General features: G+C 44.1%; 2 protein-coding genes across 12 annotated transcripts in view; one reads left to right on the plus strand and one right to left on the minus strand.

Moving 5' to 3' along the window:
* Positions 1-26,385, minus strand: part of RNF170 (ring finger protein 170) — a 44,952-nt gene extending 18,567 nt beyond the window's left edge. The window contains exons 1-3 of one of the 5 annotated variants that reach the window (XM_024251664.3): positions 26,313-26,385; positions 16,813-16,956; positions 1,996-2,071 (exon numbers count right to left, since the gene is read on the minus strand). In XM_024251664.3, coding sequence (XP_024107432.1) covers positions 1,996-2,071; positions 16,813-16,949 — 213 coding nt within the window. In that variant the 5' untranslated portion in view covers positions 16,950-16,956; positions 26,313-26,385. Of the gene's footprint in view, positions 1-1,995; positions 2,072-16,812; positions 16,957-18,385; positions 18,513-21,036; positions 21,239-25,564; positions 25,773-26,312 lie in introns of those variants that run through there. The other 4 variants (XM_024251661.3, XM_024251662.3, XM_063726422.1 and 1 more) reach the window with 4 other exon arrangements.
* HOOK3 (hook microtubule tethering protein 3) overlaps positions 25,957-27,641 on the plus strand; it is a 147,683-nt gene continuing 145,998 nt past the window's right edge. For 2 of the 7 annotated variants that reach the window (XM_054561529.2, XM_009243772.4), the window contains exon 1: positions 25,970-26,261. In XM_054561529.2, coding sequence (XP_054417504.1) covers positions 26,205-26,261 — 57 coding nt within the window. In that variant the 5' untranslated portion in view covers positions 25,970-26,204. Of the gene's footprint in view, positions 26,262-26,429; positions 27,514-27,641 lie in introns of those variants that run through there. The other 5 variants (XR_008527882.2, XM_054561530.2, XM_002819053.6 and 2 more) reach the window with 4 other exon arrangements.

Raw genomic sequence — 27,641 nt, forward strand, 5'->3', positions numbered from 1 at the left:
TTGAAATCTTTATCAGTGCTATCCAATACAGTAGCCACAAGCCACATGTGGCCATTGTGTACTTGAAATGTGGCCAGTGTGACTAAAAGACTTAATTTCAGATTGTGTTTAATTTTAACTCACTTGAATAGCCACAGGTGGCTGGGTAGCTGCCATACTGGACAGCACAGAAGAGACTACATCGCCAGCCTTATTTTCACTCTGAGAGCTGTGTGCTGGGCCTCAGGAAGAGGTGAGGCAGATGAGTGGACACTGCTGCAAGGAGACCTGGAAGATTCTCCTCAATCTGGGGCCCCTCCATAGCTGAACCCAGTCATGAAATCGCTAGTGTGAGTGTTAGCAAATCTTAGCAGTCTTATATGTTAATGAGAATAATAATAGTTGCCTTACTTATGTCTAAAGATTAAATACAATTGTTGTTTGGGAAATCACTTTGTAAATTATAAAACACTATCTCAACATGAATTATGGGTAACAATTGTTACGGAACACAGTACTGCTAATAGGCTTAAACTATTCTGTTTTTTTTAGATGGAGTCTCACTCTCTGTCACCAGGCTGGAGTGCAGTGGCGTAATCTCAGCTCACTACAACCTCCGCCTCCCGGGTTCAAGTGATTCTCCTGCCTCAGCCTCCCAAGTAGCTGGGACAACAGGTGTGTGCCACCACGCCCGGCCAATTTTTGTATTTTTAGTAGAGATGGGGTTTCACCATGTTGGCCAGGATGGTCTTGATCTCTTGACCTCGTGATCCACTTGCCTTGGCCTCCCAAAGTGCTGGGATTACAGGTGTGAGCCACTGCACCTGGCCCTGCTTAAGTTATTCTTGTATCAATGAATATAAGTTCCATGAGGGTAGGAATTTTTCTCTGTTTAATTCACAATTGAATTCCCAATGCCTAGAAAATGTATGGCATGTGGTAGATGTTCAAAAAATATCTGGTGAATGGATAAATTATAAAATCCTTATTGGGGCCAGGCGTGGTGGGCTCACACTTATAATCCCAGCACTTTGGTTTTAGTGAAGCAAGCACAGCTCACTGTAGCCTCAACCTCCCAGGCTCGAGAGATCCTCCCACCTCAGCCTCCTGAATAGCTGGGACTATAGCTGTGCACCACCATACCCAGCTAGCTTTTGTATTTTTAGTAGAGACAGAGTTTTGTCATGTTGCCCAAACTGGTCTCGAACTCCTAAGCTCAAGTGATTCTCCCGCCTCGGCCTCCCAAAGTGCTGGGATTACAGGTGTGAGCCACCATGCCCAGACTAATCCCAGCATTTTGGGAGGCCGAGGTGAGAGGACTGCTTGAGCTCAAAAGTTGGACAGCAGCTGGGGCAACATAGTGAGACCCTGTCTCTTTTTTATTAAAAACAAACAAAACGCTTATTGGAACTGAAGTTTGATCAGTAGGAAAGGAATTTTTAATTTTGTTTCTTGATGTTAGATATCTCAGCCTGAAGGTGTACAATATCCTATTTATTCCAGGCTTCATAAAGTATATCTCCAATTCTTAGAGATTCCATCTGGTAAAAAGCAAAGAACAAACAGGAGAAAAGTTAGTTTTTCTCTTTGCCTCACTAGTTTTGTTGTTAAAACTTTGACAACTGAAGAAAAAAGGAGAAAAAAAAAAACCAAAACAGCCACCTCTTCTAGTTATTTCTTTGTAAATATTAAGGAGTATATGTCAGAAAAAATGGTTTTTCTACTACATTTCATTAACGTCAATTAGACAGCAATTATTTCTACGCTAATAAATAATAGGAAAACTGCTATCTTTTAAAGCAAATTAATAATAAACAAACATGAAGACATCTGAATAGATTAAGGCTAGGCAATTTGCCCATTCTTGCAAATATACAATCTATAAAATAATATAAGGTACTTCGAAGCCGGAAAGAAGCCCATGTTTCCAAAAAGTAATTTACTAATGTTTTATCACAATTTCACATGCAAAGGGAGCTATCACATCTACTCCTCAAATAAATACATATACAATACCTGTTCTGTTTGAAGCTGTTCTCGAAGTACCCTTACTAGCTCCTGGTTTTCTGGGTGAATGTTTTGATGTACATTTCTGTTGAATAGAATATAATAAATTTTGAATAGAAAATATTATCATATGAATCCATTTTCTTCATGGGTCTACTTTCTGACTTATAACTACTGGTAATTAATGTAATTGATGGCATACAAGCACTTCACTTCCAGGAGTGTACGTTTCAGGCTGTCCTGTGGTGAGTTCTTCTGAGATCACTGATCATTAGCCAATTTCAGGTTTAAGCAGCAAATGGTAAAATCCAGAGGCCTAGTACCTTGGAAATCTATTGTAAATGGAAGCTTACAAGTAATGTAAAGAACATTTGTTTCTTTGGTGAAATTTCTTCAAAATAAGCAGCTATCTAATTTTACCTACTATTATGCATTTGAACGCTTTTCCACATCTAATTAGATCCTTCTCCTAATTTTCAGGTATTAGGGGAGGGGAACAGAGCAGAAACTAAATTTAATGTAGAAAAGCCAAAACTTGGCCAGGTGTGGTGGCTCACGCCTGTAATCCCAGCACTTTCGGAGGCCAAGGCGGGTGGATCACCTGAGGTCAGGAGTTTGAGACCAGCCTGGCCAACATGGTGAAACCCTGCCTTTACTAAAAATACAAAAATTAGCCGGGCTTGGTGGCGGGCACCTGTAATCTCAGCTACTCAGGAGGCTGAGGCAGGAGAATTGCTGGAACCCGGGAAGCAGAGGTTGCAGTGAGCTGAGATCGCACCATTGCACTCCAGCCTGGGCCGACAACAGTGAGACTCCATCTCAAAAAAAAAAAGGAAGAAAAGCCAAAACTTAACATGTCACTAATAGCTTGACATTAACAATTAAAATGGTAAATCAAAGGCAAGCGGTTAGTGGCTAATATAAATGGATGGGATAAAACATTCCATATTGAAAGTCAGATGTTGGCTGGGCATGGTGGCTCATGCCTGTAATCCCAGCACTTTGGGAGGCCGAGGCCGGTGGATCACCTGAGGTTGGGAGTTCAAGACCAGCCTGACCAACATGGAGAAACCCTGTCTCTATTAAAAATATAAAATTAGCCGGGCTTAGTGGCGAATGCCTGTAATCCCAGCTACTCAGAAGTGCTGAGGCAGAAGAATCGCTTGAACCCGGGAGGTGGAGGTTGCGGTGAGCCAAGATCACGCCATTGCACTCCAGCCTGGGTAACAAGAGCAAAACTCCATCTTAAAAAAAAAAAAAAAAGAAAGATGTGTTGGTCAGGCTGGTAGGTAGGGTGGGGGCGAAGCGTTACATGTTATCACAGCTTAATTTCATTTGACTATTGATGTATCCTCTAAACGTAAATGTCTTGAACAAGAATATTTTAAGTCTACACAGTCCCATGGTTACTCTACAGAGAGCCTTTACTCTCTGGGTAAGCCAATATCCAACAGAGATAAGGACCCTCATATCCGAATGTGATAGGGAAAAGTATAGAAATCCATCCTGTGATTATTCAATTGTTAGCAAAAAAACACAAATTTTAGAAAAATAAGTCAACTAAATATAACTGTTAGTTCAGAGAAGACATAAAAGCAATTTAAAGTCAAATATCTAAACAATGAAACAATTTGAACTCTGTTTAAGCCTGTTAAATCTTATTTTGTTGTTGTTGAGACGGAGTCTCACTCTGTCACCCAGGCTGGAGTGCAGTGGCACAATCTCAACTCACTGTAACCTCTGCCTCCCAGGTTCAAGCAATTCTCTTGCCTCAGCCTCCTGAGTAGCTGGGATTATGGGCATGTGCCACCATGCCTGGCTAATTTTTGTATTTTTAGTAGAGATGGGGTTTCACCATGTTGGCCAGGCTGGTCTCGATCCGGACTTCAGGTGATCTGCCCACCAGAGCCTCCCAAAGTGTGGGGATTACAGGTGTGAGCCACTGCGCCCGGCCTAAACCTGTTAAAGCTTGATGCATTCTTCATTTTAAAATAAGGCACATTCTTATGATTGAACAGATGATCTGTGAAAGAAAGCACTCACTATATGAAAGCACCCTGTCAAGGAGCAATCTAACTAGCAGAGGAACCATTTCATTAAAATACCAGTGAATACCTAGGTAAATGGCATTTCTCCATTCTTTGAGAGTAGAAAACCATTCCCTTTTCATTGGAAAAAAAATCGTGATGACGTTTCAGAGTACAGACATGAACCACGTGACTGGAAAGCCTCTCCTCTGGCTTCTTTCTATAAGAAAGAAGATGTAGGAATTCTTAAATCTGGTGGTAGAGTATTTAATATATATTTTAAAAATATATTTAAATGGAATATATTTTAAAAAATATTCTACCACCAGATTTAAGAATTCCTACATCTTGTTGTGAAGCCAAACAACAAGAACAAATAGCCCAAGCTGCTGAATACTGCCTGTAACTCCCATGATAATGGTATTTGGAGACAAAACCTTTGGGAGGTAACTAGGTCATGAGGGTGGTGCCCTTGTGATAGGATTAGTGCCCTTATAAAAAGAGACATGAGATAACCTGCTCCTTGCTCTACTCTCTTCCATGTAAAGACACAACAAGAAAACCACCATCTACAAACCATGAAGCCGAGTCTCGCTAGACACCAGATCTGACAACACCTTGATCTTAAGACCTCCCAGCCTCTCGAACTGTGAGAAATAAATGTTTATTGTTTAAGCCACCCAGTCTATGGTTGTTTTTTTGTGGGGGTTTTTTTTTTGTTTTTTTTTGAGACGGAGTCTTGCTCTGTCGCCAAAGCTAGAGTGCCATGGTACAATCTCAGCTCAATGCAACCTCTGCCTCCTGGGTTCTAGTGATTCTCCTGCCTCAGCCTCCCAAGTAGCTGGGACTATAGCTGCACGCCACCACACCCTAATTTTTGTATTTTTACTAGAGACGGGGTTTTACTGTGTTAGCCAGGATGGTCTCGATCTCCTGACCTCGTGATCTGCCTGCCTCGGACTCCCAAAGTGCTGGGATTACAGGCGTGAGCCACTGTGCCCGGACTTTTTTTTTTTTTTTTTTGAGACAGAGTCTTGCTCTGTCGCCCAGGCTGGGGTGCAGCGGCACCATCTCAGCTCACTGTAAGTTCTGTCTCCCGGGTTCATGCCATTCTCCTGCCTCAGCCTCCCGAGTAGCCTGGCGAATTTTCTGTATTTTTAGTAGAGACGGGGTTTCACTGTGTTAGCCAGGATTGTCTCGATCTCCTAACCTCGTGATCCGCCTGCCTCGGCCTCCCAAAGTGCTGGGATTACAGGCGTGAGCCACTGCACCTGGCCTGTTTTTGTTTTTGAGACAGATCTTGCTCTGTTGCCAGGCTGGGGTGCAGTGGCACAATCTCGGCTCTGTGCAACTTCACTCCCGGGTTCAAGTGATTTCCAGCTAATTTTTACATTTTTAGTAGAGTTGGGGTTTCACCATGTTGGCCCATGTTGGCCAGGCTGGTCTTGAACTCCTGACCTCAAGTAATCTGCCTGCCTCGGGCTCCCAAAGTGCTAGGATTACAGGTGTGAGCCACCGCACCCAGCCTATGGTTATTTGCTATAACAAGCCAAACTGATTGAGACAATGGTCAAATACTTTTTGACAAGGGTGCCAAGACCATACTTATTTGTTGAAAGTACCCTCTTTCAACAAATAAGTGCCAGAAAACTGAATATCCATATTAAAAATATAAAAACTCAAAATGCATCAAAGGGCCAAACTTAAGAGTTAAAACTATACAAATTTTAGGAAAAAGCAAGAAAATATTCATGCCATTGGATTCTGGCAATGATTCCTTATATATAAGACAAAAGCACAGGCCAAAAAAAGGAAAAAAACACAAAGATGACTTCTCAAAATCAGAAACTATGTATATCAAAGGGCACCTAAGAGAGTAAGAAGAATATCCACAGAAAGGGACAAAATATTGGCAAATCATATACAGGAAATCCTGATTTTATTTTGTTTCACTTTATTGCACTTAGCAGATATTGCGTTTTTTACAAACTGAAGGTTGTGACAACTTTGTGTTGAGCAAGACTATTGGCATCATTTTTCCAACAGCATGCACTTGCTTCATGTTTCTGTGTCATATTTTGGTTATATTTGCAGTCAATCAATCAATCAACGTTGTGTATGCTGTGACTGCTCTATTGACCAGCCATTCCCCAGTCTCTCTCCCTCTCCTCAGACCTTCCTATTCCCTGAGGCATTGACAATATTGAAATTAGGCCAACTAATAAATAACTCTATAGTGGCCTCTAGGTGTTCAACTGAAAGGAAGACTTGCATGTCTCTCACTTCACATAAAACCTAGAAATGATTAAGCTTTGTGAAAAAGACATGTAAAAAGTCGAGCTAGGGCAAAAGTTGTGCTAGTTGGCCAAGTTGTGAATTAAAAGGAAAAATTCCTGAGGGACATTAAAAGTATTACTCAAGTGAACACATAAATGATAAAAAAGCAAAACAGCTTTATTGCTGACATGGAGAACGTTTGAGTACTCTGGATAGAAGATCAACCCAGCCACAACATTTCCTTAAGCCAAAGCCTAATCCAGAGCAAGTCCCTCCCTCTCTTCAATTCTGTGAAGCTGAGGGAGGAGGGAAGCTACAGAAGAAAAGTTGAAAGCTAGCAGAGGTTGGTTCATGACATTTAAGGAAAGACGAAGTGCAAACTTTTATTTTATGGAATAGCAAGTGCTGATGGAGAAGCTGCAGCAAGTTATCCAGATCTAGCTAAGATAATTGATGAAGGCGGCTACGCTCAACAACACATTTTTATGTAGAAGAAACAGTTTTTCCTTGCAAGAAGATGGCATGTAGGACTTTCACAGCTAGAGAGGAGAAGTCAATGCCTGTCTTCAAAGCTTCAAAGGCCAGGCTGACTCTCTTGTTAGGGGCTAATGCAACTGGTGACTTTAAGTTGCAGCCAATGCTCATTGACCATTCTGAAAATCCTAGGGCCCTTGAAAATTATGCTCATCTACTCTGCCTGTGCTCTATAAATGCAACACCAATGCCGGGATCACAGCACATCAGACTATTTAAACCCACTGTTGAGAGACCTACTGCTCAGAAAAAAGACTTTCTTTGAAAATATTACTGCATACATCTGTGTAGTGTATTAACAAAAAAATTTGTTAAAAAGAAAATATCACTGCTCATTGATAATACACCTAGTCACCCACGAGCTCTAATGGAGATGTACAAGGAGATGAATGTTTTTTTCATGTCTCCTAACACAGCATCCATTCCACAGCCCCATAAATCAAGGATTATTTTGACTTTCAAGTTTTATTACTTAAGAAATACACTTTATGTAGCTGCCATAGATAGTGATTCCTCTGATAGATCTGGGGAATCAATTGAAACCTTCTGGAAAGGATCCCCCATTCTAGATGCCATTAGAACATTCTTTTTTTTGGCCAGGTGTGGTGGCTCATGCCTGTAATCCCAACACTTTGGGAGGCCGAGATGGGCGGATCATGAGGTCAGGAGTTTGAGACCAGCCTGGCTAACACAGTGAAACCCCATCTCTACTAAAAATACAAAAATTAGCCGAGCACGGTGGCACGTGCCTGTAGTCCCAGTTACTTGGGAGGCTGAGGCAGGAAAACAGCATGAACCCGGGAGGCGGTGGTTGCAGTGAGCCAAGATCATGCCATGCTACTGCACTCCAGCCTGGGCAACACAGTGAGACTCCATCTCAAAAACAATAAAGAAAGAATAAAATAACTTTTTTTTTTTTTTTTTTTTTTTGAGACAGAGTCTCGCCCTGTTGCCCAGGCTGGGAGTACAGTGGTACACTCTTGACTTGCCGAAACCTCTGTCTCCCAGGTTCAAGCAATTCTCGTGCCTCAGCCTCCCAAGTTGCTGGGATTACAGGTTTGTGCCACCGTGCCTGGCTAATGTTTGTATTTTTAGTAGAGACAAGGTTTTGCCATGTTGGCCAGGCTGGTCTCAAACTCCTGGCCTCAAGTGATCTGCCTGCCTTGCCCTCCCAAAGTGCTGGAATTACAGGCATAAGCCACCATGCCCTGCCAAGAACATTAATTCATGGGAGGAGATCAAAATATCAACATTAACAGGAGTTTGGAAGAAGTTGACTCCAGCCCTCATGGATGACTTTGAGAGGTTCAAGACTTCAGAGGAAGAAGTCACTGCAGATATGGTGGAAACAGCAAGGAAACTAGAATTAGAAGTGGAGCCCAAAGATGTAACCAAACTGCTGCATCATGACAATACTTGATCAGATGAGGAGTTGCTTCCTATGGATGAGCAAAAGAAGTGGTTTCTCAAGATGGAATCTAATCCTGGTAATGACATTGTGAGCATTGTTGAGATGACAACAACGGATTTAAAATATTACATAAATGAAGTTGATAAAGCAGAAGCAGGCAGGGTTTGAGAGGACTGACTCCAGTTTTGAAAAGAAAGTCTGTGGATAATATGCAATCAAACTGTATCACATGCTACATACAGAGAAATCTTTTGTGAAAGGAAAAGTCAGTCAATGTGTCAACTTTATTTGTTGTCTCATTTTAAGAAATTGCCAGCCAGGCGCGGTGGCTCATGCCTGTAATCCCAGCACTTTGGGAGACCGAGGCGGGCAGATCATGAGGTCAGGAGTTCAAGACAAGCCTGACCAACATGGTGAAACCCCATCTCTATTAAAAATACAAAAATTAGCTGGGCATGGTGGTGCACACCTGTAATCCCAGCTACTCAGGAGGCTGAGGGAGGAGAATTGCTTGAACCTGGGAGGTGAAGGTTGCAGTGAGCTGAGATCACGCCACTGCACTCCAGCCTGGGCGACAGAACGATACTCTGTCTCAAAAAAAAAAAAGAAATTGCCACAGCCACCTCAACTGTCAGCAACTACCACCCTGATCAGTCAGCAGCCGTTAACATGGAGTCAAGACCCTCCACCAGCAAAAACATTTCGATTTGCTGAAGGTTCAGATAGATAACTGTTAGCATTTTTTAGCAATAAAGTATTTTATAATTAAAGTATGTACATTGTTTATTAGACATAATGCTGTTGTACATATAGACTATGATATAATGTGAACATAACTTTTATATGCACTAGGGAACCAAAAAATTCATATGACTCACTTTATTCGCTTTATTGTGGTGGTCTGAAACAAAACCTGAAATATCTATGGGGTATGACTGTATCTGATAATAATATCAGAATATATATAGAACCCTTATAACTCAAAAACAAAAAAGTAAACAACCCGATTCAAAAATGGGCAATGGTCTTGAATAGTCAATTCTCCATAGAAGACAGACAAACTGCCAGGTGTGGTGGTGTGCACCTGTAGTCCCAGTTACTCGGGAGGCTGAGGCAGGAGAATTGTTTGAGCCCAGGAGTTCTAAGCTGTAATGCAATATGCCACTTGGGTGTCTGCACTAACTTTGGCATCAATATGATGACGTCCCAGGAGCAGGGGCCCATCAAGTTGCCTAAGGAGGAGTGAATTGGCCCAGGATGAAAACAGAGCAGGTCAAAACTCTGGTGTTGCTATTTACAGGAGCAAAGACATGGAATCAACCTACATGCCCATCAATGGTAGACTAGATAAAGAAAATGTGGTGCATATACACCATAGAATACTATGCACCCATAAAAAGGAAAGAATGCAGCAACATGGATGCAGCTGCAAGTCATTTTCCTAAGTGAATTAATATAGAAACAGAAAACCAAATATCAGGGCCAGAAGCAGTGGCTCATGCCTATAACTTCCGCAGTTTGGGAGGCTGAGGTGGGCAGATCGCTTGAGCCCTGGAATTTGAGACCAGCCTGGGCAATATGGCGAAACACCGTTTCTACAAAAAATACAAAAATTAGTTGGGCATGGTGGTGCACACCTATAGTCCCAACTACCTGGGAGGCTGAGGTAGGAGGATCACTTGAGCCTGGGAGATTGAGGCTGCAGTGAACCATAATCACGCCACTGTACTCTAGCCTGGGCAACAGAGTAAGACCCTATCTCAAAAAGAAACCTCAAAAACCAGATAGATGAATGGCCACTAACCATGTGAAGTGATGCTGAACAACATTACTCAGTAGTGAAATACAAATCAAAACCACAGTGAGTTACTACTTCATACCTATAAGGATAGTTATTATTAAAAAAAAACCACACACATAGGGAATAACAGTATTGGCAAGGAAGTAGAGAAACTGCCATGGTGCCCTGCTGGTGGGAATATAAAGCAGGGCAGCTGCTGTGGGAAACAGTCTGGAGGTTCCTTAAAATGTTAAACATAGAAATTACTTTATGACCCAGAAATTCACTTGAAAACACAGACTCAAACAGATACTTGTACACCAGTGTTCCTAGCAGCATTATTCACAACAGCCAAAAAGTGGGAGTAACCCAAATGACCATTGACAGATGAATGGCGAAACTAAATATGGTTTCTCATGTACATACAATGAGAAATTTTAAATTTTAATATTTCTTAGAGACAAGATCTTGCTCTGTTGTCCAGGCTAGTCTCAAACTCCCGGGCCCAAGCAATCTTCCCACCTCAGCCTCCCAAAGTGCTAGGATTACAGGTGTGAGCACCATACCCAATGAAATATTATTTAGTGATAAAAAGGAAGGAAATTATAATACATGTTACAACATAAATAAACTTTGAAAATATTATGCTAAGTGAAACAAGTTAAACACAAAAGAACAAATACTGTATGATTCGACTTTATGAGGTGCATAAAATCGGCTCATTAATGGAGACACAAAGTAGAACACAGGTTACCCAGAGCTGAACCATGGGAGTTGCTACTTAGATGGGCATAAAGTTTCTGTTAGGGAAGATTAAACACCACATGATCAGGCCGGGCACAGTGGCTCACACCTGTAATCCCAGAAATTTGGGAGGATGAGGTAGGTGGATTGCTTGAGCCCAGGAGTTCAAGACCAGCCCGGGCAACATGGCGAAACCTTGTCTCTACCAAAAATACAAAAAAATAGCTGGCCATGGTGGTGTGTGCCTGTGGTCTCAGCTACATGGGAGGCTGAGGTGAGAGGATCATTTGAGCCTGGGGGGCGAAGGTTGCAGTGAGACAAGATGGTGCCACTGCACTCCAGCCTGGGTGCCAAAGAGAGAAACTGTCTCAAGAAAAAAAAAAAGAAAAATCACATGTTCTGACTTATAAGTGGGAGCTAAACATAAAGATGGAAATAATAGACATCAGGAACTTCAGTGGGGAGACTGAAAGGGGGCAAGGGTTGAAATACTACCTATTGAGTACAGTGTTCACTATTTGGGTGATGGGTTCACTAGAAGCCACCATTATTACACAACATACCCATGTAAAAGATCTGCACACACACCCCCAACATCTAAAATTTAAAAATAAAAAAAGTTTGGGACGATGAGGAAGTTCTAGAAGTAGATGGTGATGATGGTTACACAACAATGTGAATGTACTTAATGCCATGGAATTACACACTTTAAAATGGTCTGAATTAGCCAGGCATGGCGGCGCGTGCCTGTAGTCCCAGCTACTCAGGAGGCTGAGGCAGAAGAATCGCTTGAACCCGGGAGGCAGAGCTTGCAGTGAGCCGAGATTGCGCCACTGCACTCCAGCCTGGGTGACAGAGTGAGACTCTGTCTCAAAAAAAAAAAAAAAAGGTCTGGGAATGATGGTTCACACCTATAATCCCAGCACTTTGGGAGGCCAAGGCAGGAGAATCACTTGAGACCAGGAGTTCAAGACCAGCCTGACCAACATAGTGAGAACCTGTCTCTACTAAAAAATAAAATAAAATATTTTTTTAAAAGTTTAACATGATAAATTTTGTTATGTATATTTTACCACAAAACCAAAACAGAATTAATTATAATGACTAAAAATCATCAAATAAATTACAAAAAAGAGACTTGTCTGAATTTTAAACTACAAATGCCACCCCTTCCCCAACACATCATGATTACCTCAGTAATCACGATTACTTCACTGATGACCTCAGACAATGTCCAAGTAACCGGGAGCACATTATGTAACTTGAAAAGATGTCACTGTAGACTGAGTGAAAATTTAATCATTTATCTCCACCCACTGTCCCAGTGGCCCCAGTTCTGCCCACTGCGCCTGGCAGAATAAATTTAATTCTTTTTTTTTTTTTTTGAGATGGAGTTTCGCTCTTGTCCCCCAGGCTGGAGTACAGTGGCGTGATCTCGGCTCACAGCAACCTCTGCCTCCCAGGTTCAGGAGATTCTTCTGACTCAGCCTCCGAGTAGCTGGGGTTATAGGGGCCCACAACCACACCCAGCTAATTTTTATATTTTTAGTAGAGACAGGGTTTCACAATGTTGGTCAGGCTGGTCTCGAACTCCTTACCTCCAGTGATCCATCCACCTCAGCCTCCCAAAGTGCTGGGATTACAGGCACGAGCCACTGAGCCTGGCTCTAATTCTTTTTTTTTCTATTGCTGCTGCACAAATTAAAATTTTAATTCTTTAACAAGACCAAGCCCTCATCACAAAGACAGTTTTACTGTCCAAGAGTCCCTTCCCTAAGCTAGACATCCCTCCTTCCTTCAAGCATTTTATATGATTTGTTTCCACAGCTTTCCCTATTTTGAGTCTCCCCTGAATGTTTTCCAGCTTAAAATGCTAGTCCCAAACCGAACATAATGCAGATTTGACCTTTAGCTATTAATTTTATAAAAGTAGCCTATACAGTTTTCAGCATCTACAATATACAATTGCCTTATTAAATGAATTCTTTTTTTTTTTTTTTTTTTTTTAGATGGAGTTTTGCTTGTTGCCCGGGCTGGAGTGCAGTGGTATGATCTCAGCTCACTGCAACTTCTGCCTCCCGGGTTCAAGCGATTCTCCTGCCTCAGCCTCCTGGGTAGGTGGGATTACAGGCACCCACGACCACACCTGGCTAATTTTTGTATTTTGAGTAGAGATGGAGTTTCATCATGTTGGCCAGGCTGGTCTTGAACTCCTGACCTCAGGGGATCCACCTGCCTCAGCCTCCCAAAGTGTTGGGATTACAGGCGTGAGCCACTGCACCCGGCAATAATGGAAACTTTTTAGTTTGGACTTCACATCATTCTAGTCTGGAGATGTGGAGAAAAAACTTTTATTATACAAATAATAAATATTCATAGTAGAGAAATCAGAAAATAATAGAAAAATATTTAAAATAAAATTAGCCGGGTGCGGTGGCTCAAGCCTGTAATCCCAGCACTTTAGGAGGCCGAGGTGGGCGGATCACGAGGTCAGGAGATCAAGACCATCCTGGCTAACACGGTGAAACCCCCCTCTCTACTAAAAATACAAAAAATACAAAAAATTAGCCGGGCGCAATGGCGGGCACCTATAGTCCCAGCTACTCGGGAGGCTGAGGCAGGAGAATGGCGTGAACCCAGGAGGCGGAGCTTGCAGTGAGCAGAGATAGCGCCACTGCAGTCCAGCCTGGGAGAGAGAGACTCCGTCTCAAAAAAAAAAAAAAAAAAAAAATAGTCTTCGCCGGGCGCGGTGGCTCACGCCTGTAATCCCAACACTTTGGGAGGCTAGGGCAGGTGGATCCCCTGAGGTCAGGCGAAAGAGCGAGACTCCGTCTCAAAAAAAAAAAAAAAAAAAAAAAAAGAAAAGATGGAGTTTTGTTCTTGTCGCCCAGGCTGGAGTGCAATGGTAAGATCTCGGCTCACGGCAACCTCCACCTGCTGGGTTCAAGCAATTCTCCAGCCTCAGCCTCCCGAGTAGCGGCACTACAGGCATATGCCACCACACCTGGCTAATTTTCATATTTTTAGTAGAGACAGGGTCACCATGTTGGCCAGGCTGGTCTTGAACTCCTGACCTCAGGTTATCCGCCTGCCTCAGCCTCCCAAAGTGCTGGAATTACAGGCACGAGCCACCGCACCCTGCCTCTCTTTTTAAAAATGCATCTGTGTAACTGAAACTTTGCGCTGTTTGACTAACATCTTTCCATCGCCTGAGAGCCACCATTCCGCTCTCTGCTTCTGTGAATTCACATATTTTATATTTTACAGTTAAGTGGGATTGTGCAGTATTTGTCTTTCTGTGCCTTATTTCAGTTAATATCATGTCCTCCAGGTGCATCCATGTTGTTGAAAATGGCAGAATTTCCTTCCTTCTTAGGGGCTGAAAAGTATTCCATTGTGTATACAGAGATCTATATACTCACACCACATTTTCTTCATTCATTCACTAGTGAACACCTAACTTGATTCCATATTTCAGCTACTGTAAATACTGCTGCAATGAACATGGGAGCACAGATATCTTTTCAACATACTGATGTAATTTCCTTTTGATATATACTACCCTGAAGTGTGATTGCTGGATCATATGGTAGTCCATTTTTAACTTTTTGAGGAACCTTCATACTGTTTTCCACAGCAACTGTGCCATTTTATACTCCCCAAAAAAGTGCACCACAGTTCCCTTTGCACCACACCCTCGCCAATGCTTCTTTCACCTTTATTGTTTTCATCTTTTTGATAACAGCCATCCTAAAAGATAAAAGGTTTTTTCTCATTGTGGTTTTAATTTCCATTTCCCTGGTGATTAGTAATGTTGAGCATTTTTTCATAAACCTTTTGGCCATTTGCATGTCTTCTTTTGAAAAATGTCTACATAGGTCCTTTGTGTATTTTTATTTTTTTGTTTTGCTTTTTTTCTGAGACAGGGTCTTATTCTGTTGCCCAGGCTGAAATGCAGTGGTATGATCATAGCTCACTGCAGACTTGACTTCCCAGGCTTAAGTGATCTTGCCATCTCAGCCTAGCAAGTAGCTGAGACTGCAGGATGCACCACCACGCCTGCCTAATTTTAAAATTTTTGGTAGGCCGGGCACAGTGGTTCACACCTGTAACCCCCCCGATTTTGGGAGGCCAAGGTGGGCAAATCAACTGAGGTCAGGGGTTCGAGACCATCCTGGCTAACACGGTGAAACCCCGTCTCTACTAAAAATACAAAAAATTAGCCGGGCGTGGTGGTGGGCACCTGTAGTCCCAGCTACTTGGGAGGCTGAGGCAGGAGAATGGCATGAACCCGGGAAATGGAGCTTGCAGTGAGCCAAGATCGCACCACTGCACTCCAGCCTGGGCGACAGAGTGAGACTCGGTCTCAAAAAAAAAAAAAATAATAATAATAATAGAAAAGGCCCAAGGACAGAGCCCTGCAGCAATATACGATGTCCTTCTATTTGGTGTATATTAAAACATTAGTCAGGAATCCTAAGAACAACCTGCTTAGTGGAGTTCACTTAACTCTGCTATCATCTAGTCATTATTTCCCCCATGATATCCACAGTGTATCACCAGTATTGATCACTCTGGATTATCACTCTATAAAATACCCTATTGAAATCAAGATAATGTTACCCTAATAAGAGACTACATTGGATCACTGCAACCTCTGCCTCCCAAGTTCAAGTGATTCTTACACCTCAGCCGCCCAAGTAGCTGGGATTATAGGCACCTGCCACCATGCCCAGCTAATTTTTGTATTTTTAGTAGAGACGAGGGTTTCACCATGTTGGCCAGGCTAGTCTTGAACTCCCAACCTCAGGTGATCTGCCTGACTCAGCCTCCCAAAGTGCTGGGATTACAGGCGTGAACCACCACATCCAGCCTAAATTAATTTTAGAATCAGGTGCAGTGGTGCATACCTGTAGTCCCAGCAACCTGGGAAGCTGGGATGGGAGGACTGCTTGAGTCCAGGAGTTCAAGTCCAACTGGGGCAATGTAGCGAGACCCTGTCTCTAAAATAAATAAATAGGCTGGGCGTAGTGGCTCATGAGTGTAATCCGAGCACTTTGGGAGGCTGAGTCTGGTGGATCACTTGAGATCAGGAGTTTGAGACCAGCCTGGCCAACCTTGTGAAACCCTGTCTCTACAAAAAATACAAAAAATTAGGGCCAGGTGCAGTGGCTCAAGCCTGTAATCCCAGCACTTTGGGAGGCTGAGGCAGGTGGATCACCTCAGGTCAGCAGTTTGAGACCAGCCTGATCAACATGGAGAAACCCCATCTCTACTAAAAATATAAAATAAGCCGGGCATGGTGGCGCATGCCTGTAATCCCAGCTACTCAGGAGGCTGAGGCAGGAGAATCGCTTGAACCCCAGAGGCAGAGGTTGCGGTGAGCTGAGATAGTGCCATTGCACTCTAGCCTGGGCAACAAGAGCGAAACTTTCTCTCTCAAATAAAAAAAAAAATACAAAAAATTAGCCATGTGTGGTGGCATATGCCTATAATCCCAGCTATTTGGGAGGCTGAGGCAGGAGAACCGCTTGAACTCAGGAGGTGGAGGTTGCAGTGAGCTGAGATAGTGCCATGGCACTCCAGCCTGGGTGACACACTGAGACTCTGTCTCAAAAAATAAATAAATAAAAAAGTAAAAAAATTAAATTAATTCTAATATTAGTTCCCTTTTTACTATACAAGTCTTTTTTTGCCTAAATTTTTCCATTTAAAACTGAAAGTATTTTGCACTTATTATCTATATCACCTACAAGTTGATGGATTTAATTATGAAAATTAAAGTTTTTTAAATTGTCATACGCCAATAGAAAATACGAATATTTTATTCAAAATGTGGATGATGAATTTAATTATTATTTGGTAAGACAGCTGATGACAGGAAATATATGTGTTAGCATTCAAAGCCCCATGGAAAATAAAATACCTTAGTAAACATCTACAATCACTGAGATCTGTTACTTGCTTTTCATATTAAATATTATACATTATTAGGGGTCAAAAAGTCAGCAGCCCTTGCAAATGTACTCAATTCTTTTGTCCTTAAATCTCACCTGAAAAGTGCATATACCAGGGTAGCAATCAAAGCGAAACTGACCACAACTGCCACAAGTACTTGGTCGCTTACTCCTTCTATAACTGAATCATCATCCAGTTTCAAACTTTGAACTTCACCTTGATATGTGGCCATTCCAGATCTAAAATAAGAAGAAACAAGATGAGAGTTACAAATGACACAGTAAAAATGAAATATACTAATAAAAGCAATGTAAATATAACTGACTTCTAATATATTTAGTTTCTGATAGGTTGCAATTAAGTACAACTCCAGTGGGGATTCCCCATCATGGAGTTCTTTAAAATTTGCCAGATACATTATTTTGTGGAGAACAAAATTCTATTTCTTTTTTTTTGGATGTAGTCTTGCTCTGTTGCCAGGCTGGAGTCAGTGGTGCGGATCTCAGCTCACTGCAACGTCCGCCTCCCGGGTTCAAGCAATTCCCCTGCCTCAGCCTCCCAAGTAGCTGGGACTACAGGCACGCACCACTATGCCCAGCTAATTTTTTGTATTTTAGTAGAGACAGGGTTTCACCGTGTTAGCCAGGATGGTCTCGATCTCCTGACCTCGTGATCCGCCTGCCTCGGCCTCCCAAAGTGCTGGGATTACAGGCATGAGTCACTGCACCCAGCCAAATTCTATTTCTTTTAAGGAAAACAATTACTATAATTTATCATTTATTTATGTATTTTTTTAAAATGTTTTTTCCTCTTCAAGCTTAACCCCTTTAAAAAAAAAAGCCATTCTTGGGCTGGATGAGGCTCACGCCTGTAATCTCAGCATTATGGGAGGCTGAGGCAGGCGGATCACCTGAGGTCAGAAGTTCGAGACCACCCTGGCCAACATGGTGAAACCCCGTCTCTACTAAAAATACAAAATGTAGCCGGGTGACGTGTGCCTGTAATGTCAGCTACTCTGGAGGCTAAGGCAGGAGAATCGCTTGAACCTGGGAGGCGGAGGTTGTAGTGAGGCCCAGATAGCACCACTGTACTCCAGCCTGGGAGACAGAGCAAGACCCTGTCCCCCACCCCCCAACCTCCCCACCCCCCACCAAAAACAATAAATAAATAGAAGCCACTCTTATCCAACTGCTCTCTTCTTATTCCTGAATACCAAATAAATTCTCTAAATAGATCAGATTCCTCTTCCCCCTCACAGCATGTGTATATCTTGTGGCATTTCCCATGTATTGATAGGAAAGGAAATATATTATAGTTTTCTGTAAGCATTCTCATATTCTCTAGCATATGCCCTGTATACAATAGGACCTAATAGATATTTGTTTAAATAAAAGTGACTTACCATACTTACAGTGTTAGTAATTTGAAAAGTAAAAGACATTTAGGCTATAGAACATTTATAGCTATACTAAAACTACTTGAAATAATGAAAATTCTGGTGCTTGAAAAACTATTTGCCCACTTGAAACTAAGTTCAGCTTATGGTTCAGAATTCTTTGAACTGCTTGGAATATAGAATCACTCTGATGCTGCATTTCCTTATGAATAGAAAAGGGAGGATAAGAAACTTCCCTTCGTACACTCTAAACTAGAGAAAAATGGTAGTACCCAATTCTATAGGTATGAGGGGAGATAGCCCAACCACACTGGAGTCCAAATATCACAGGTAATTCACATTTTTTTCAGACAAAACAGGAAGTGTCAAAGTCTTATAAGACACCTAAAGAGAAATTAAGGAAATATTCAATTAAATATATATGAATAATTAAAATAAAGTTCTGCATTTATGTAACTTACTGAGCTGAAAAAAGTTTTATTCAATATCACCACTAATCAGGTATTTTGAGTATAGACGTCTTAATACCTTTGAAAATAATCTGAACTGGCTGCAAGAAAATTATCACTCATGGAAGAAACCTGCGCAAACAGATGAACGGCAGCTTTCACCAGCTTTACACGGACTAATCGCCTGACATATGGAACTTTTAATGACTGGTTTCAAATAACCATTACGAAGGTGCACACCAGGAAACTCACAGAAACAGCTCTAATTGCAGTATTTTCATTCAAAAGAACAGTTAAATGAGCTGCCAACTGAACTGAAGAGCCTCAAATAAGCTAGGGGTGGGCCATGGAGTCAATTTAGGTTTTTATTTCATCAGTTTCCTCTCTTAAAATTAGAGATGCTGTAGCTGTTTCAAAAGTCCTGAGGGTACTGAGAACTACTTGCATCTGCTCAAAGATAACCCAAATGTTATCCCCTGCGTCAAGATTTCCAACCTCTAATTACCTCATGGAGCTGTGAAGGTTAAAACAAATTAACAGAGGTGAAAGTGCTTTGTAAGTTAAGTCTATCAACAAATGCATTGTAATTATTCCTACTCACATTTTCCCCTATGCTATACATTTAGGCAGTTTATTATTTTGTACTTAAAAAAATGCATTACATTTGCTTCTATGTCCTTCAAGGTGCAATCAATGGTAATGCGAATAAATTATACTGTACAACATATATATAATATATATTATATATAAATATTTAACTACTATGCGATTATATTCTTTTTTTTTTTGAGACTTTTTTTTTTGAGACGGAGTCTCGCTCTGTCGCCCAGGCTGGAGTGCAGTAACAAGATCTTGGCTCACTGCAAGCTCTGCCTCCCGGGTTCTCGTCATTCTCCTGCCTCAGCCTCCCGAGTAGCTGGGACTACAGGCGCCCCCCACCACACCTGGCTAATTTTTCCTGTTTTTAGTAGAGATGGGGTTTCACCGTGTTAGCCAGGATGGTCTCGAGCTCCTGACCTCATGATCCACCCACCTCAGACTCCCAAAGTGCTGGGATTACGGGTGTGAGTCACCGCACCTGGCCTGCGATTATACTCTTAAGATATTGCTTCATGTACATTTCCAAGAGCTCAGAGATCCAGGATATTTAAGTATTGCATGGCCATATTATTTTATTTGCATCATTTGACAGCAGATATTCCCAGCGGTGCTGAGAGGAAAAGAGAAGGGCACTGCATTTTCTTGTCCCATGGAAATCCCAACAAAAGCCAGGCTGTCAAATGGAGATCTACTAATGCCATTTGACCTGCTTGCTGGGGGCTTCGATAGCACAACTTCTGCCGTAGTTTCTCATAAAATTGGAGTAAAAAAGCAACTGCAGGTGCTAGTGGCTCAAAAATGAGGTATTGTACCATCACTTCAGTTTGGAAAGAGGCTGGTCTGATTTATAACTCCAGAAGATAAACAGGAAACAAAATTTCCTACTTGGGGACTTGACATAATATCTCAGTCCTAAAAATGAATTCCAAAATCAAGGACTTCTGTTCTCCAACTTTTGTTGTTCACAGTCAGTGATTATCCAGAACTAAACAGTGCTGCTGATTCTGTCCAACCATACAGGCTCTAAACTGAAGCCCAAGCAGTTGTTGCTTGGACATGAGCCCTGAATTTTTGTTCCAATTCTGTTACAACAACTGTGTAAAAGTAAATAAAATTTAAACGTTTTTAGAACCTCCAAAACACCTTAAGCCTTGAAAGAGATGTGACTATGATCTGGGTCACGTAACACGTTTACAATTCTGTTTCTTAGATTTTTAGCTTAACTCTTCCTTATTGTTCTTGTTCTATAAACAACTAAAAAAAGACTAAGTCTTTTTTTTAAAAGAGACCAGATCTCCTCCTTCTAATTGCTGATTTTTATTACAGATTAACTGCCTCCTTTATTGTCCTGTACCTAACTCAGACCAGATGGTGCCCCGAACAGGGATCTCATGACAGTTACATTCTTTCTTCCCTAAAAAAGACACCTTGACTAATCAGATCATTGTAACTGTACATGAAGCCTTACATTAAGATATTAAAATTCTGTCAAATGTCCCTAAATTTTGTCTATATAAACAATCCCAAATGTCTATACTTAAGAGCAGTGACTTCCATGCTTTTAAATCTGTCCTTTCCCAGGTGGCCTGTCCTCAACCTTTACACTTAAACTCTCTTTAAACTTGATTTTGACCTTTTAAATTATTTTAGTTTAACAACTGTGACTTTATTTCTTCACTTCCTTCTACTGCTAAATTTCTCTGATTCAGAGTTTCGGAATAGAGAAAAGGCCACATCAAAGCTAACATTAGAGTGGTTATCAGTGAGGAGATGGACTGGCAAAGCCAGACCATCACCCTCCCTAGGACAGTTTCACAGTTTCAATTCTTTCAAGTATGAATTACTTTAACAAGAAAAATAAAACCAATACTTGCCTCCTCTCTTGATATGCAAATTGAGCTTCAATGCCCGGTCAATGCCCATTCTCATCTACCACTCAGTTGCTCAGTTTCCTGACGGTGCCTACTCCGGAGGCACCTACACTGACCTAAGTGGCATGACTGGCATGTCAACTGCTAAACACTCTCACTATACCACGAATTTCCTTCTTGAAAAACAGATATTGCTCAAATTAATGTTTATAAATTAATTTTTAAAATTTATTTTTTGAGACAGGGTCTTGTTCTGTCACCCAGGCTGGAGTGCAGTGGTGCACCCTTGGCTCACTGCAGCCTTGACCTCCCAGGCTCAATCAATCTTCCTGCTGTGACTACAGGCGTGCGCCACTAAGCTCAGCGAAATTTTTTATTTTTTGTAGAGACGGGTTTCACCATCTTGCCCAAGCTGGTCTCGAACTCCTGGGGTCAAGGAATTTACCCACCTAGGCCTCCCAAAGTGCTAGGATTACAGGCGTGAGGCAGCACACCCAGCCAAAAATTAACGTTTATTGGTGCCAAGTATTTACAGAATCCACAAGTGACTACGGTTCAGTTTTAGAATATGTAGATACTGTGCTCAATTGCTTCACCCTCAAAATTTATTATTATTAATCACAGAATGTTAAGCACTTAGTTCCAAGCATATAAAGTAATATCTTACTGGATTTATTTTTTCATGTTACAGGCTCTGTTGCAGAGTTTTTTTTTTAAACCCTAGATTCAGGCCAGTGCTGTGGCTCACACCTGTAATCACAACATTTTGGGATGCCAAGGTGGGTGGATCACTTGAAGCCAGGAGTTTGGGACCAGCCTGGCCAACATGGTGAAACGCCATCTTTACTAAAAATACAAAAATTAGCCAGACGTGGTGCCACACGCCTGTGATCCCAGCTACTCGGGAGGCTGAGGCATGAGAATTGCTTGAACCTGAGGGGCAGAGGTTGCAGTGAGCCAAGATTGCACCACTGCACTCCAGCCTGGGTGACAGAATAAGATTTTGTCTCAAAAAACTGCCCAGATTTGATCATTGCACATTGTACATATTTGTATAAAAACATCACAGGTACCCCATAAATATGTACAACTATTATACATCTATAAAAATTAAAAATACATTTTTAAAGAATGAATTCCTTTCAGTCAGGAATCGTATCTTATTACTGTTAGTAGCACGCAGGGTCTTATATGTTGTAGTGTCCACTAAATGTTGTTTACATTAAACCCAAAAACAAGGTTATTAAATGTATAGAACATGGGATGTAATCTATTTCATGGTATCCTGTAAAATATGAAAAGAAGAATTACTAATACTCGGTTTTGAACTGTTTAAGATTCACAAAAACTGAACCCCATCCATCTTGGAAACTGTGCAGTGTAACTGATAGAAGTTTGCAGAGAAACTGGCTTTGCTATTGCTCAGCTGGCTACATCTTATTGAGCAGTATCTTCAGAAAGCAAAGAAGCACAAGTTCCAGAGTCAGACAGCCCTGGACTTACGTAAAGTCTCAGTCTCAGCTTCCTCATATGTAAAAGGCATTAGGTTGAACCATATCAAACTGCCACTCTTTTTTGGGGTGGGCATGGCAGGGGAAGTGCCTTGCCTTGTGAAGTTTATAATGAGACAATGAAGGTAAGGCATTTAGCATACTGCTTGGCACATCCTATAGACTCTCAGCAAATGGAAGCTACAGTGTTTTGGTTAATATTATTAACAACTGCCAAGGAATCAGCAGAACTATGATAAAAACTAGCCATGCCTGCCCCAGAGCTGCTCCACATAGCATCTCAAACTCTCTTTAATCACAGCTCTAAGTATGTGTTCCCTGGAAAGACAGGATGCAATCTGGAGCACTGTCACACAGGACATGCCCTCTTTAATCTGATAAGCAGCTGTGGGTGAGAATTAGCCTCCAACCAACCGGAGTAACCAGACAGCTAAGACAAGTTCAACTCACCTCTCCTCAGGCATTTCCAAAGCATTCAGGGAAGGAAAAACAATAAAACACACAGAGAAAATAAGAGAAAAATAGGAAATTCCAGGACTTCCTGGAACAAAGGAGAGAATCTCAGTGTCTTTTTACCCCAAGGCTCACGTAGAAACTTGGCAGCCACATGGCTTCTGCAATTACTCACATCCAAAAAGTTTTTACTAATTTCTTTCATCAAAGGTAACTGGAATTACAAAATGAAACCTCCAGAACAACGCAACATCATGCACAAAAGCACTGTGGATATGCGGCCAAGACTGAAAAAGGAGACTTTAGGTCCATTGTGTCAAAGCCTTGAAAACTGGGGCCACTGGAGGAAGGGTGCTCAGGACGGCACAACCACAGTCGCTCCAGTAGGGCCAGCATCTTGTCTGCCCATCTAAAGACAAGCTGCATGTGAGTCAGGCGTAAGTCAATGTGACATATACTCACTGACTTCATTCACTTGCCTACAAGATTATAGGTCACTTAAAAGTGCTAGAGATTCGACAGAAATAACCTGATAAGGAATGCAGGAACTCTAGTTTGACAAATATCCAGAGGCACCAACACAGGAACCAAAGACAGGCGAGATACATATGTGTAATTTTTTTTTCTTTTGAGACAGATTCTCATTCTGTCGTCAGGATGGAGTGCAGTGGCGCGATCTCGGCTCACTGCAACCTCAAGCCTCCCGCGTTCAAGCGATTCTCCTGCCTCAGCCTCCCGAGTAGCTGGGACTACAGGAGCCCGCCACCACGCCCGGCTAATTTTTGTATTTTTAGTAGAGATGGGGTTTCACCATGTTGGCCAGGATCTCTTGACCTCGTGATCCGCTCGCCTTGGCCTCCCAAAGTGCTGGGATTACAGGCCCGAGACACCGCGCCCGGCCACATACGTGTAATTTCTAAAGGTTTCTCTGCCCTTGGTGTAGGGAAGAATGTTTGAAAAAAAGACCATTGAGAATACTTCAGGTAATTTTTTTTTTTTTTTTTTTTTTTTTTTACACTTACAAAATGCTAAATATTCAGGGGTCAACTATCAAGTGGTACTCTGTAAGGCATCCTTAAAAACTCAACGCTGGCCCAGGCTCGGTGGCTCACATTTGTGATCCCAGCACTTTTGGGAGGCCAAGGCGGGCGGATCACTTGACCCAGGAGTTTGAGACCAGCCTGGGCAACATAGCGAGACCCCCCTCTCTACAAAAAATAAGAAAATTAGCTGAGCATCGTGGCCTGCACCTGTGGTCCCAGCTACTTAGGAGGCTGAGGTAGGAGGATCACTTAAGCCCAGGAGGCAGAGGTTGCAGTGAACCAAGACTGCCCCACTGCACTCCAGAACGAGATCCTTTCTCAACAACCAACAACAACCAAAAAACCCCCACTCAGTGCTGTCTTGGCAGTTTTCAGTGCTCAGTGAGAAAACCCACTCTTAATGGAAAAAAAGTGGGGGAAAGGGGTTCCAGGAACTACAAAGCAAAGTGAAAGTGTCTCCTGGGAAGTTAGCTTTGTTGCACTCCAAATAAAAATTTGGCATTGGCTGGTAGTTATGCATACTCTACGCATCGACAATTCTCTAAGGACTCCAAGGTGCATGTCCTGGAAATTCCAACACATTTGCACTACGTTCCAGGTACACTAGAATGTTTATAGCCATGTTCTGAGTGGCCTCAGTCTGAACAAAACGCCCATCCAGAGTAGAATGGATTCACTGTTCTATTCACACTGGAATACTAGGCAACAATGAAAATTACCTATACATACACAGTACACCAATTTAATACTAGTAGATTGAAAACCACAAAACAACACACTGTGATCCACCCGCAAAAGTTCAAAAACAGGCAAAGGAAAACCACATCGCATGCACACATAGATAGTAAAGCTGTAAGGAAATGATCACACTAGTAAGGCTAGGAGAGAGTCAGGCTAGGAGAGAATCAGGCTTCGAAAGGAGCACAGGGCATGGATGAGAAACTCCTGGGGTGCCGGCAATGCCCGTTTCGTTTTTATCTGGGTGTTTTATTAATTCTTCTTTAAACGTGTATGTCGTATGCACTTTTCTGCGTATGCTATATCTGTTAAAAATTCATCGGCAGCCCTGCAGACAGATTCGTGCCTCTAAAGAGGTGGAAGCTCCAGAACGATCCGCCTCGCCATTAAGCGAAGCCAACTCCGAACGCTGGGAAACTCAGGCCCGGGGTCTGCCGGGGTCCTTACAGATTGGCGAACGGGCGCACACCCCTCCTGCATTAAGGAGAGTTCTCAGGGTCACGCTCCGAGCGACCCTAGAGGGAGCGGCGGTGTCCTCGCCGCCGGCCAAGCCCACCTAAACCCGCTCTCCGCGTCGGCCCCTCCACCGTCGCCGGCGACTCCGGACAGCCGCGGGGCGATTCTGGGGCTTCCAGACGAGAGAGGGGCCCGGGGGGAAGGAGGCGGCGATTCCCGCAGCCCCGCAAAGCCTCGGCGGCCAGAGCTACCCCAAGAAGGCCAGGCCCCGCGGTCCGCGGCTCCGCGGGCCCCGATAGGGTGGGCGTGGCCGCCGCGCGCCGGACGTACCTCTCCACCGCGAAGGAACTACCTCGCCAGTTCCCGGTGACAGAGGACAGATTATTTCCGGGACCGCTCCCGCCACCCCTCCCGGGCAACCCACTAGACGTCCCCTTTCTAATTCGGAGTGCGGGTGCGGGCGCACGCGCACTGCCGAGCTTCCGCGAGGGCGCGACCGGACGGCGGAGGAGGACCCGCCGCAGCAGCCTCCAGGGCGGAGCGCGTGCTCGTGCGCGTGCGCGCCTCGACACGCAGCGAGCTGGTGGCGGGGGCGCGCGCGGCGGCGGCGGCGGCGGCGGCGGCGCGGGTCGCCCGGGGCGCGAGAGTGCGCAGTGGTTCCTCGGCCGCGGCTCCAGCCAGGGCGGCGGCGCTGGGGAGGAGCGGTGTGGGCGGCCGGGGGCGGGGACGCGGGGCGGCGGGCGTGGCCGGAGTCGCGCGCGGCTGGCGCGCGGTCCCGAGTGAAAGGAGAAGGAGGGGCGCTGGGGGTGACGGTGCGGAGCCGCTGCCAGCGCTGGGCGAGAATCGGCGGCCAGATCCGAGGAGCAGGCGGGCCTGAGGCCGAGTCAGCTGCGCGGGCCCCCGGTTCCCCCGACCGAGCGGCGGCGGTGTCTGGCCAGGCGGTAGGCGCTGCCTGACCGCGGCGGGGAAGATGTTCAGCGTAGAGTCGCTGGAGCGGGCGGAGCTGTGCGAGAGCCTCCTCACTTGGGTACGTGGGGGCCGCGGCCCGGCGGGAAGACCCCCTCCCCCCGCCACCTACCGGGACCCTCCACGCGCGGCCCGGGGGGCGAGCGCTGCGGGCGACGGTGCCGTCACATCCGGGGCCCGGGGCGGGCGGGGCGAGGAGGCTCGGCCCAGGGTCCGAGAGAGACTTGCCGGGCCTGAGGCGTCGCTGCTCCGGGCGGACCCCGGCCGGGGCTGGGCTGGGGAGGCGGCGGGCGACTCCGGGATCCGCGCGGCTGCTCGCAGCTGGGGCTGGGCTGCGCTGCGCTCCGGGGGTGGCAGAGCCTGACTGCCCCGCGTCCGGGACCCGCCGCGGCTCCTCGCCTTTGTTGCCGCGTTCGCGGAGGACGGGCCCGACTCCGGCCCGGGAACTGAAAGGACCTGTGAGGGAGCGTGGGGAGAATGCGGGAGGCGCCCGGGGACCCCGTTTCGGATGCTGGCGGTGGGAGTGCGCGAGGGGCGGACGCCTGTCAGAGGAGTCGGGCAGATGTTTAAAGGAGTCTGGAGGTGTCTGGGCGTCAACAATGGAACTCGAAGGCCTTGGGGGACAGAGTCGTGGGATTCTCATTTTGAATTCTTAAACGGTTTTAGATTCCTCACACTTTGAAGTAAATACGTGTTCGCCTCTCACGTCAGCTGCCGCGCCTTCCTGAAGCCGGGTCTTCAGGACGCGGCAGGGGAACCGACGCCCGGGTTCCAGTCGTTCTCGCCGCGGCGCGGCCGGGGAGGGGGAGGGATGCGCAGAGCCCGGGCGGACCCCGCGCTGCCTTCGGGAGCCTCCGTTTCACTCATTGCTGAGAATGTTAATTAAATGTTTACGGATGTGTTTATGGAGGCGACTACAGCATTTGTATTAAGGTAAAACACGAATGTGAGATAAATTCTGTTTAGCGGTGTCTTGGGTTACGAGTCAGGATCTCCCTGGAGTGTAGACGTCACGATCCTGTGCAAGGCACTTTGCTGGAAAGGCTGGAAAAGTATTGCCTTACGTTGGTTGTTAAAAAATTAATAAAAATAGTCTGAGGTTTTTATAATTTGGCTACGTCACGAATCAATTTCTGTCCTCTGAAACATAGACTTGGTAGAGCTTGAGTAGCCAGTTGCATATCGGACCATTTAGGGGATTTCAGATCGTTAGCAGTAATATGTAGTTAGCGTGCAGCTTACACTTCTGATGAGTTCTGCCTCCAGGCAAGGAGATGGCTTTCACTGCTGTATTTCAGAAGACAGGAAGACTGGTAAGTTGTATAATGTGGCCGAGGTTTGACTAGGCAGGGGAGAGAGAGAGGAAGGAATTACTAAATTCTTTGATATTGTGGAAGCAATAGATTTGGCAGAATCTGTACATCTGTAAACAGAATGCTGA

This window comes from Pongo abelii, chromosome 7 (assembly GCF_028885655.2).
Source record: "Pongo abelii isolate AG06213 chromosome 7, NHGRI_mPonAbe1-v2.0_pri, whole genome shotgun sequence".
In the NCBI taxonomy this organism is placed as follows: Eukaryota; Metazoa; Chordata; class Mammalia; order Primates; family Hominidae; genus Pongo; species Pongo abelii.